General features: G+C 37.5%; 1 protein-coding gene across 1 annotated transcript in view; it reads left to right on the top strand.

Moving 5' to 3' along the window:
• Positions 1–12,711, top strand: part of LOC102258093 (metabotropic glutamate receptor 7) — a gene marked incomplete at its 3' end in the record, with an annotated part of 416,098 nt that overhangs the window by 266,268 nt on the left and 137,119 nt on the right. Inside the window, exon 2 of the mRNA XM_005862382.2 lies at positions 3,885–4,101. Coding sequence (XP_005862444.1) covers positions 3,885–4,101 — 217 coding nt within the window. The remainder of the gene's footprint in view (positions 1–3,884; positions 4,102–12,711) is intronic.

Here is a 12,711-nt window from a genome sequence, read left to right as displayed (position 1 = left end):
CATAATCTTAATGGAACATTATTATGCTAAATTGAAACATTTGTGCTAAAGTTCAGCTGAAAAGTTAAACATGTATGATTACCCATGGTCCTTTTCGAAAGAACAGTTATGAAGAGAGAAGGTGTTCTAATTAATCTAGCCCTAAAAATTCTAAGTTTATAAAAATGAAAATAGTACAACACTGGCCCAATACTTGGTCAACAGACAAGTGAAATAGTAGAGAATACACCCCGAGACTTGAGGATAGTTAAAGGCTTTCATATGTGACAAAAGATGGCCTTTCCTATCAGTATATAATGAGTATTTAATATATGGTGCTGGGGCAAGTAGTTAACCATGTGGGAAAAATATATATAGATGTTTGCTTTACCTTATAGTACAACCTCAAGTAATTTTCATATAGGGAAATATTTAAGTGTCAACCTGATTTATTTCTGTCACTTTGGTGAGGGAGAGTCTTTACCCGTAATCTAAGAAAATAGTCATTTATGTCCACAAGGACTTGAATCAACTGTCAGAATATTTTTTTTAACTTCTAGTGGTAATGGAAACTTGAAATATGTTTAAACATTTAACAATGAAGATTAGGTTTATCTTAGGCTTAGTTAGTAGAATATTATGCAACCAGGAAGTGAGAGAAAGAGAAATGAAACTAGGGAAGGGAAGAAGAGATTAAGATTCATGTTAAAAAATATTTTTATTGATTTCAGAGGTGAAGGGAAAGGGAGAGAGAGATGGTAACATCAAAGATGAGAGAAAATCATTGATCAGCTGCCTCCCATACACCTCATACAGGGGATTGAGCCCACAACCTGGGCATGTGCCTGACCAGGAATGAAACCATGACATCCTGGTTCATAGGTAGATGCTCAACCATTGAGCCATGCCGGCAGGGCAAGACTCATGTTCTTTTGCTTAGTAACATTTATGTGCATACCCTCATGCACACAAAAATGATAAAGAGGTATAGCAAATGTTAATAGGAATAAAGGCATTAAAGTTATTTTCTTGTTTTGTTTCTTTAATTTTTAAAAAATGATGTATATTATTATTTTTCTAAATGAAAGTCTAAACTATAAACAAATATGATGGCTTATAGATGTTTTTAATTCTATTTGATACTCATCAATAGCACCATTTTTGTGTGATAGGCAAAAGTTAATGATGTAAGAGTAAAGAATAATAAAATAAGATGAAAATTTAGTCTTATGAAGATTAAAGCTGTTTTTTAAATTGGAAAAAGGAAGATTCAAAGAGATATGGAACATTTATTTTTCTATAGTTGAAGTTTTATTATACTAAGTTATCTTCATCAAAAGATCAATTCTGCATTTCCATAGGAGACTGGCAAGAAAAAGGAAGTACAGTCAGAGATCAAGGAGAGTGTGGAAGTTAATCACTAAAGATGACTAATAATAATTTGGTCAGTTGTAGGTACTAGTTACAACACACACTTCAAAATAATTACTCCGTAGGCTTAAACATTAGTTTGAAACCAAGTAACTAAATATGCAGCATCATAGCTAAATAAGTACACAGCAACATATGTAAGGTTGCATACATTCTTCCAGTCCTTCATCCCTAATTCTAGGAGGAATATTCTTATAGCCTCAATACGCATTTTTAGTTTAGAAATGAAATCCAGTCAGTCTTTCATTCCTTAGTCTAGCATCACTTAAGTCTCACTGGATATAGGGTGTGTATATGACCCTAAGGGGACATATGAGTCTTAAGCCAGGAGATATTTCTTGTTTGTAGTAGGAAGGATGGACCACAGATAGGGCCCATTTTCAAAGGGTGCATGGAACTGAGGAAAGAAAGCTGCTTCCCCAGGGTTTTCATTACTGAAATTTGGGGCGCAGTTTTGAAAAATGCATTTGCATTGGGGCACTTTACAATTCTGATATTTTGCAGCAGCTACATAAATGCAGATTCAAACAGAGAGCTGAGTGTATCTTTATTATCACTCTTTCAAACATAGAAAGGGATTTTGGCAGGAAAGACAGCTGTGCAATTGCATGAAGCTTTTCCATTTCCACAAGTTGAAATTGATGTAAATGTGTTGATATGCTTGGCTTCTTTCCTTTTTATTTCTTGTAAGAAAAGGTCTCTCTCCACCTCTCTTTCCCCTCCCTCCCTCCTTCCCTCCCTCCATCTCTTCTTCTTTACTTTTATTTTTCTGCCCAAAGCCTTTATTCAGTTGGTATTTTCTTTTTCTAATATTTATAACCTCAGAACTATAAATGAAACATAGGGAACTCAGTCCATGAATATCTATAATAATAAAAGCGTAATATGCTAATTAGACCAGACAGCCGAACAAACCTCTGGATGTCCTTCCGGATGAAGCCACAGCTGCGGGGGCCAAGGCAGAGGCAGTTAGGGGTGATCAGGCAGGCAGGCGAGTGTTTAGGGGTGATGAGTCAGGCAGGCAAGTGGTTGCAGGTGAGTGGTTAGGGGCTATGAGGCAGGCAGGCGAGTGGTTAGGAGCCAGTGGTCCCAGATTGTGAGAGGGATGTCCGACTGCCAGTTTAGGCCACCGCATAGGGCCTAAACTGACAGTTGGACATCTCCCGAGGGGTCTGGGATTGTGAGAGGGTGCAGGCCTGGCTTAGGGACACCCCCTCTCCCATGCACAAATTTTGTGCACCAGGCCTCTAGTATTTATATAAGCTTTAATATGGCATTTAAATAAAATGTTTGAACAACAGCTGAGAGTGACCTGTAAAATAACTTAATGTGTCAGTAGTCAGTGCTATGGAGAGAAATTGGCCTGGACTCTAATAATCTATGGTCCTTCCTTGTTTTATGCTTATTATTAAAATATTTTAGTAATAATTCATCTAAGTATCATAGTTAAGAGTTCAGAAATTTGCATTGGGCAGTTTCAAGTTTGAGGACTACTCTCTGACCTACAACATTATGACCTGAGATAAGGTCATATTCTATTTTCAAGTCTCATCTCCTCTTGGGTAAAATGAGTTAATAATAGCAGAGTGTAGTATAATATACATAGTATAGTAAAGAGTATTTACTGATGGTTAGGTAAGGTAGTGCATATAAAACTTTAGAACATTAGTGGAACATAATAAAGAGTTGAATAAAATATTATTTCTAAAGCAATGATAGAGATATGTAAACATATGTTCTTAGAATGTTGAGGGCGATGTTTGTGATAAAATGTTACAGAGAACTTGGGAATCCACTTGTGGGGAATGGGTGAACTTAGTAAGGAAACCCATGCTGTTCTCTGTTTTGATTATCATCACCCCCATGTATTAAGTGCCCACCCTGTCACAAGCATCTAAGCCAGTGGTTCTCAACCTTCCTAATACCGTGACCCTTTAATACAGTTCCTCATGTTGTGGTGACCCCCAACCATAAAATTATTTTCGTTGCTACTTCATAATTGTAATTTTGCTACTGTTATGAATCATAATGTAAATATCTGATATGCAGGATGTATTTTCATTGTTCTCGACCCACAAGTTGAGTACCGCTGATAAGCAATGCACATTTATATCCTTGCCCCTCAAAACAATCATATACTAATGATGCAACTAAGTCATTGAGGTGAAATAGCTTCACGAAAGTAAACACTAGTGGAAAAAAACCCCACATTAAACTTTGAAATCACATCTTATCAAGAGCGCAAATCCGTTTTTATTTCCCCTCCACCTCACTACCTCTCTAATTGAGGAATTACTCAGGTAAAGACCCACCAGGTGACTTTCTCACTGGGTGTGGGCTTTGAGTCAGGGTTGGCAACACACACATCCTCTTTGGAACTCAAGTTCTGTATTTTGGGAAAATTGTTGTCAGTGTAAATGAGCTTCTCGCATCCTGGTGGTTTGCTCTCATGCGGTGCTTTCTTGTCTTTTCAGATCCCCCAGATTAGTTATGCATCAACAGCACCTGAGTTAAGTGACGACCGGCGCTATGACTTCTTCTCCCGAGTGGTCCCACCTGATTCCTTCCAAGCCCAGGCCATGGTAGACATTGTGAAGGCCCTAGGCTGGAATTACGTGTCTACTCTCGCATCTGAAGGAAGTTACGGAGAGAAAGGTGTGGAATCCTTCACGCAGATTTCCAAAGAGGCAGGTAGGAAGAGATTGCGATGATTAAGATGACCCTCTTCACATGTCTGTGGCTTACAGGGTTCTTTTCAGACTTTATTAAACAAACACTATAGATAATCACCATATACCTACTCTCACATTCCCCACTGCCTGTGAAGCAGATCTGCAAAGTCTTTGTTGTTTTTGAAGAGAATATTTTCAAAAGTGTGAAACTTAAGTCACTTAAAGTATTAGTGGAAGTGATGCAGAGAAGAAAATAGTTTCCAAAATCAATATCCTACTTCTGTGTAATGGATAATAGTGTGGATTACTGCTTATATTTAGGAACCTGAGAAAATGTGGCTAAATGTACTTCTCAATGCATACTTTCTTCCTCTGTTCCTCTCTCATAATGGGAGAATTGTTTAGAATTATGAGAACCTAATCACGGCGGCACTTTGCTTTGGAGATGAATAACAGTGATGGCTCTGGCTGACTTGGTCAAAACAAAATCAAATAAATTATTTAGATAAATAGTCTTTGAAGTATTAGATTATATTGAGAAAGACATCTGTATTAAGTAACAGTTAGAGAAGATTGTTTATGTTTATTTAGCTCAAATTGGAAGTAATGGGCTCAAATGTTTGGCCAGTGGTCTTCCATTGGGTGATTTTGAAAAAATGAGACAAAATCGTCACACTTAGGAATTCTGATGATAAATATTCAGGCTTCCCCACTTGGAAATATTGGATCAGTGTGTGTGTGTGTGTGTGTGTGTGTGTGTGTGTGTATATATTTTTTTTTAATATTCCCATACAGGTCTTATGCTAAAGTCAGATTCTCAGTTTAATTTTTTTTTTTGGTTCTCAGTTTAATTTGTAAAAATTTTATCTCCTCCCAATCGTTATTGATCAGAATAGTTAACTAACAGTAAAGACAGACAAGCAAGACAATAGAAACTGAGGTCCTTTTAATGAGGAAAATATGTCGTAAATTCTGAAGTCCTGGCTGTGATGTTGGGCTATCAGACTGAAGACATACTTACTCATAATCGGGACACTCGTAAGTCAAGGCCCCACTGTAATTTAATATTCCCGTACAGGTCTTATGCTAAAGTCAGGTTCTCAGTTTAATTTGTACAGATTTTATCTCCTCCCAATTGTTATTGATCAGAATAGTTAACTACCAGTAAAGACAGACTAGCAAGGCAATAGAAACAGAGGTCCTTTTAATGAGGAAAATATGTCGTAAATTCCGAAGTCCTGGCTGTGATGTTGGACTATCAGACTGAAGATATACTTACACATACAATGGTTCAGGGTATGGCTACTGAAAGAAGGGAGTCAGGACTTGCTTGTAAATCCCATGATTTTAATTGAGTGCCTCATCATTAGCTCCAATTGCAAACATTCACTTGGGAGCTGGGCCATTCTTAGGTTCTTCCTTCTCACTGAAATTCTCTCACTCTTAACATCTTTGACTGGGTGGCTCCGAAGTATGAATAGGCCTCATCCTGAAAGTCATTTCTAAGTTCAAATAAACAAACACACGCCAATTCATTGGTTCCACTGGCATGGCCTTGTGTTTCCAGTGTCTTCTCCCACAGCACTTGTCCCATGTTAGTCTAACTTGCTGTTATTGCTTTATTGTCCGCTAGACTCTAGAGGAGACCTTGTCTGTCTCATTTACTATGGTAGTCCCAACTGCTATGTTTATAAGGTAAATATTTTGTTTATTCAGTTAGAAACTTTCTGATTAGAAAAGATATCTTAACTCTGGCTTAGTGTTATTCTGAGATTTGTACCACTCTAATAATTGCCTTAATGAAGCCCTAAAAAGATGCCTAGTCATTTTTGATAACCGATACTTTTATTTTTTTCTTGGTTCCTTGAATCTTGCTTTGACCAAAATAAGGCTAGAGGTTGACTTAGAAATATGAACATAAATGCCAACAGATAAGACATGATGAAGAGAAAATAATCATCTACAGCTCAGAAGTAAAGTTCAGATACCTTCTTGCTCTGTTGCTGCAAATGGCTCTCCCATTTAATGCTGAACTTTGTACTGGACAAAGCAAAGAGCACGACACATTTTTAATAAAATTGACAGTGTTCACCAGATGGAAATTATGTTAATTTTTCAGTCAAGCACAGGATCAAGACAGTTGTTTTCTCTGTGTCTTTTACAACAGACTGAGATAGACCTGTCTATAGACAGGTTAGTGGTGGATTTTATATGGTTGTTTTTTCCTGTTGTCACTTGGTGAAAACTCAAGATATAAAATCAGAGTCCATTATGTAATGACTCTGCCAAAAAGGACAAAGTCTTTGTCACATGGGCTGAATTCCCCAGCTTATATGTTTAGTTAATCTTACATTGAGATGATGCAGCTCAAAAGTAAGGATTGTATCATTGGCAGCCATTGTGGAAATAAGCTTTTAGTACGAGAGCCTCTCCCCTTGAGGACGAGAGTAACTGTAGGGCCAGCTGCAGGAATGCAGGGGGCAGGGAGGGTCCAGGAAATGTCAGGCAGATCACTTCCTCTTCTCCTCTAAGTATTAGGATACTTGGTGTGTGTTTATAATACATATCACTGGAACCATGTCATATGTGCAGTTTGTTTAAATGAATTCCCTTATTGCTTAGCAAACACCCTTGTGCCCCCTGCCCTCCCCAAGAGAAAAAGAGGAAATGCATACAGAAAAGATGTGAAAATTACAATGTAAATGGTGTGTGGTAAGTTACTCACTCAGTGTGTGTATTACTTAGGGAAAACCTGAGGTGGGAAACGTGATCTATTGTTTCATTAGTCAGTTTTGCTTTTGTGGGTCTCTCATAATGTGAGCACCTTGCTACCGCAAAGGTGACTCTAGTATATAGAGATACATACTCAAATTCTATGACCCCTGAAAGATCCAACTACTTCCTCTGATGTTCAGTCAAAGAAACAGCAACATAAGTCTAATTCAGATTTAAAAGAAAAGAAAAGTGTACTCTATTGGAATTTCTGGGAATTTTAGAGACTCTTCAAGGAAATTTGCAACATAAGTCTAATTCAGATTTAAAAGAAAAGAAAAATGTACTCTCCTAGAATTTCTGGGAATTTTAGAGAATCTTCAAGGAAATTTTAAATGTTTACATTTGCCGAAACCGGTTTGGCTCAGTGGATAGAGCGTCGGCCTGCGGACTCAAGGGTCCCAGTTTCGATTCCGGTCAAAGGCATGTACCTTGGTTGCAGGCACATCCCCAGTGTGCAGGAGGCAGCTGGTCGATGTTTCTCTCTCATTGATGTTTCTAACTCTCTATCTCTCTCCCGTACTCTATTGGAATTTCTGGGAATTTTAGAGTTTAAAAAAATAATAAATAAATGTTTACATTTTCCCTTTGCCTGCTGACTATGGAACCTGACTCTCAAGAAAGATATGATCCCATGGGTATGTGTAGGAGAGGCAGTGTGTCGTAGAGGTAAGCAAGCACTATGACTCTCCTTTATCAAAGTCGGGTAGGACAATTGAAGACAGTGATGTCAGGGAAAAAGTTATCCTTCAACAGGGGGCCATCTAATTTGTTTGGAACATGGAGGCTTGCATACAGTTTCTTTAAACTGTCTCAGAAAACCTCAGTGATTCTTGTCTCATGTGTAGTCATGGAAGATTTAAATATACATGGAGAGATAAACAAGTCCTATGGTGTCAAGAAAGACCTGAATTTGAGTAACGGGCTCCATCACTTTTGTGCTGTAAAACTTTGGGCACACTATTTAACTTTTCAAGCCTGATTCCTCATGTAGAGAATGAGAGTAATGATGCCTACTTCCTCCAGTAGTACAATAAATAAGGTCATGTACAGAGAAGCACTTAACACCCAGGGCTAACTGATTATTAGTGCCTCACACCAGTTCCCTATAAATCAGTAGTGTTAGTGTTTGAGTTTAAAAATAACTTGACATTAGCTTTTATTATAACTACAAGGTTATTTATATATCAATATAATATCTGAGTCATTCTAACTATTAAGCTTTCATCATATAAGAAGCATAAGAAGAAAAGAAAGTGAACTATTCGCATTTTCCATCTGAGTCATTCTAACTATTAAGCTTTCATCATATAAAAAAGCATAAGAAGAAAAGAAAGTGAACTATTCGCATTGTCCTATGTATGTGGTATGTGTGTGTGTGTGAGAGAGAGAGAGAGAGAGAGAGAGATCACATAAGCTCAATGATGGTGCCTCTATGTACTGCTGGCAGGCTTGAAGGAGTGACTTCCATTCTTTCTGGACAGTTTGACTTTGAAGATTGTGATTCTTCTCCTTTGTAAATCTCTAAAAGTTCCAAATTTTACTTTACACTTAAGTTCTGAAACAATGGCTGCTTGTAAAACTGTAGCTTGAAGTGTCCCCACCATGCACACAAGTCACAAGTGAGCTCTGCTTTATCAAACTCAGATAGACAACTCAAGACAATGATGTCAGAGAAAAGAAGCCTTCCTTCATTGGGGGCCATCTAATTTGTTTGGAACATGGAGGCCTCCATACAGTTTCTCTAAACTCTTAAAGGAAGCATCTAATTCTCTCATGGAAAGTCATGGGAGATTTAAATATGTAAGAATGTTGCTCCTTGTTGAACTTTCAGAGAGGACTGTAACACGATTTTCTCAGAGGATGAGATTTTTGTAGAACAGTTATATTTGCATAAATTGCCCTGTTTATTTGAATGGATGCACATGCAATATCACCAAAAGCAATTTATTGCTTAATATTACAGAGGATGAGAGAATATTCATCCCCAACATGCTTTAAATTCAGGTCAACGTAGTAACCTCAATAGTCTAAATTAGACATAAAGACTCCTTTTTCTAAGTGAGGGTCAAAGTAAATGCTTATGATAGCATATGGCACTAATATATTCCAGATGTTTTGAACCAAATTGGGTTCAAGGATTATAATAGTAAGGAAATTATATATGACACTTATAGTTTGTCAGACAATTTTCAGAAGAATTCCATGAATGTTGCTTCACAAAAAGGAATGATTTGTTACTTTCATGATATCATGACACATGTCAGCTTTTCAAAGCCTGGGAGAACAATTGAAGCATCCTTTCGTTATTTCCTGCCAATCACATAATAGAGTTATTTCAATTGGTCTTACAAAGTAAACTTCATCATTATTCAGATAAACTCCAGGACTTCCTTTTATTTATCACTTTATCTTGACCTAGATTACTCTTTCCTTAGGTGAAGTCTTGACTATTAGCAACTATTTTTTAGCCTCTGTTTTTTTTTTTAGTTAGACCTCAGGAACTAGTTGGATTTGCTCATTAAAAGATTCTCTTCTCATTAAAGAATTGTTTGCCTCTCTGTCTTCACAGATGCAATGTTCTCTTTCATTGTGCTAAATGTCAGTCTTCCTTGCTTTGCTGTAACCTCTATGAGGTCAAGGACTTTGCCTTGTGACTGTCATGCAGCCTAATTTTTGGCATATGGGAGGCAGTCCATAAATAATTGTTAAGGGAAGGAAAGTAGAAAAATTTGTATTTTTCCCTTCACCTTTTAGAAAAAATAATGTAAAGAAAGTACTTATAAATATTTTTTATGATAAATAATTTTGTGACGTGTGGGTCAAAAATATATTCTATATCTGTTTGCTATGGTTTGTTATAGTTGCCCTCATCCTGAATCTATCCCATTCTTGCCTCTTACTATCCCCACACAAAATTAAAGCAATATGATACAATGGGGCTATAATTCCCAATACCACCATCTATGTTGAATTTGAAGAGTTTTCCTTATTCTTTGTCTCTGTCTATGTCATGATGAATATTAGAGAACTATGAGACATTTTAATATCTAGTTGGAGTGTTTCTTTAATGAAGTGTCCAGTGGCCCCAGTTTATATATGTGTCTTAAATATTCAAGGGCTTAATTTCAAAACACAAAATCACAAGAATCCTCATATCATTTATCTTTAGTTGTGCTTAAAACTAAATGCTAAGTTCCTCAAGAAAAGGCATTATGCTTAATTTTATTTTTTGACCCTCTGCGACTAGCACAATATTTTAGATTTGAACCTATGCTAAACTTGTTAGCACAACTTGAGTGTGTCCTCTGACCCCCATCAGCATTGCAGTTGCTTTACTTCTGGGCTTCATTTTATTCACCTTGGTCTCCAAGCCTCCAGATTAGCCTCTCCAATCTAGGGTCCATTTATCTGTGGCAGTAATCTTTCTAACATACAGATAAAGCCATTTTGTCATCTGTTCCTAGTTTTCCTTTCCCCAAAGGATCAAGTGAAAGGTGTCCAGTGTGGAATGTAGGTCTTTCTGACCCAGTGTCTGCTTTCATCATCAATCTCACTCCCATACTATCCATATCCTCCTCCATTCCAACCACAAGCCCCCTATGTGCAGTCTCTACCCCACCACGGTCAACCTCCTGTGGGTGTCAGGATATTCTGTGTCTTTGCAAATGTTTTGCTTCCCGCTTGGACTTCCAGCTAACTCCCATTTATTTTATTTTTCCTAAACAACACCTTGGGAAAAGCTATCTCTGACTTAGCTTCCTTCATGGTCTAAATTTGGAGTGTGGTGGGTACATCTGTCTTTTTTTAACAGCACATTGTTAGTCCATTTCTACAAATAAATGCATGGAGAATGATCAGTTTCACACGTCTTGGTGAGAGAAAAGGCCTGCATAGCACTGTAGAGCTAAAAGGGTCAGATATTCATATTCCCTACCTCCCTTGAAGCGAAGGCCCAGCCATATAACCCAGCTGTGGCTAATAATAGCTACCATAGATGGATCAAGAACTAGGGACATGAAGAAGCAAGAACAATGGGAAACCCGCTGTGTTCAGAGCAGCAGCAGCGATGCCCATGTTTCAGGCGGCTGTGGTCTCCAGCGTGAGTGGGCAGCAGTAGTACAGTCTCCGACTTCTCACGTCCGGGAGTAGCCCGGCAGTGCCCCTGGTTCTGTGGCACTTTGGGAGCTTTGGTCATGAAAGTCTAGACATCCTTTGTTTCAGCTCATTTTCCGACTTTGGTTTTCTGGTCTCCACAGTGATTCTGTGAATTACTCAGCACAATTTAAATCTATTATTCTTCTACTAAATCTAGACAAACTTAACTTCAATTGTTTGACTTTGCCTTTGTTATTATAATTGAAAGTGTTACTTCTATGACTCCTGGTCCAAAACTATCATAAAAAAATTTTGTGTATTGTTGTCATCATTGTAATCTGTCTAATTATCATCTCCCATTGTAATGTATGTTTATTGAGGACAGGTATTATGTTGTATTTATCTTTGAACACTATACCCAGAATAATGTCTAACATATATTAGGCTCAATAAATGTACATTGATTTAAAAATAGTCAATAATATAGGAGGTGAAGACTCCAAGGCTGTAGTTAGTACAATGAAACTGTTGGAAGTTTTTATAGTTTTGATTTTTTTTTACAGTTAATCATACATCTGCTGTGATAAACTGACTTTAGGGAAGGAGAAATGGGTAAGAAATCTGGCAATAAGCCATACATTCATGCAATGCATATCTGAGTACTTTCTTTGTATTAGATACTATTCCAGGGTAATAATGATAAATAATAATTATAGTAGTAACAACAAGACAAAAAAATTATCTCTGCTTTCTAAGAGTAGAAATACATAAGTGGATACAACTCCTTAGGGCATGTGGCAGGGAAAGACTAGGTAGATGCTTAGCCGAGCCTCAAAGGTAAATAGGAATTAGCAGACCAAATAAGAATTAGCAGACCAGGCTGACCTAAAAGCAGTGGTGAATGATATTTTAGGAAGAGAGAATCATGTTAAAAATGAAAATAAAATCGTTTCATGTTATTACCATGGTGTAAAGTGTTCCTACACACAACTATTGCAGGAAATGCTTTGGTTTTTGGACCTAAAACTTCTAAATCTGCCCATAACTCCTCCAGTGACTGACTTGGAACTGGCATACTTCTTTGAGTTGCAAAGTCAACACATATTTATTGAGAAAGATAATTTCTTTTGGTTCAGACAGTTCTCAAATGCGTATTATTCTTATAGCAAAGAATGGGTTTCTTCTAGGCAATAGACTGTCATTGTTGATGTGGGACTAGACATAGATGATGACCGATGTTTTCAGTGCATGAAGAAATAGCGGAAAAACCTTTCTCAGCAATTCCCTCTCATCTCTTCTACTTACCTCCACTGGGCCTGAGCAAAATGGAAGGATGTGAAAAGATCTGAAGAGAAAGTGAGCCCCTACCTGGGAATTACCTTATGTTGCACGTACTAAGGAGAAAAGGGGCATTGGGTTCTGGAATTGAAGTTGAAAACGTAGTGAAAAGGAACATAGTGTTTAGGGATAGAGACTCATATATCGAGAATTCTATTGAATAATTGAATTTCTTGCTCAGTTGCGTTAGAGGAGAACATCGTTGTTCTGGAGTATCTTACTTTGGAAAGTAACCAGGCTTTTGTAATAATGACCTTACACCCACTGAACTGTACAAGTAGAAGCTCTGATTTATTCTCCCTATTTGATGCCACTGCATCAGCCTTCAAGCGGAGCTTTCTTTTACCGGTCTTTACAGACATATTCATTGAAAGAGACCTCTAATTTTGAATCTCATAGGTTTTGATGGATGTCAGCAAGA

This window comes from Myotis brandtii, unplaced genomic scaffold (assembly GCF_000412655.1).
Source record: "Myotis brandtii unplaced genomic scaffold, ASM41265v1 scaffold1647, whole genome shotgun sequence".
Classification (NCBI taxonomy): Eukaryota; Metazoa; Chordata; class Mammalia; order Chiroptera; family Vespertilionidae; genus Myotis; species Myotis brandtii.
This window is presented reverse-complemented; position numbering and strand designations above follow the sequence as displayed.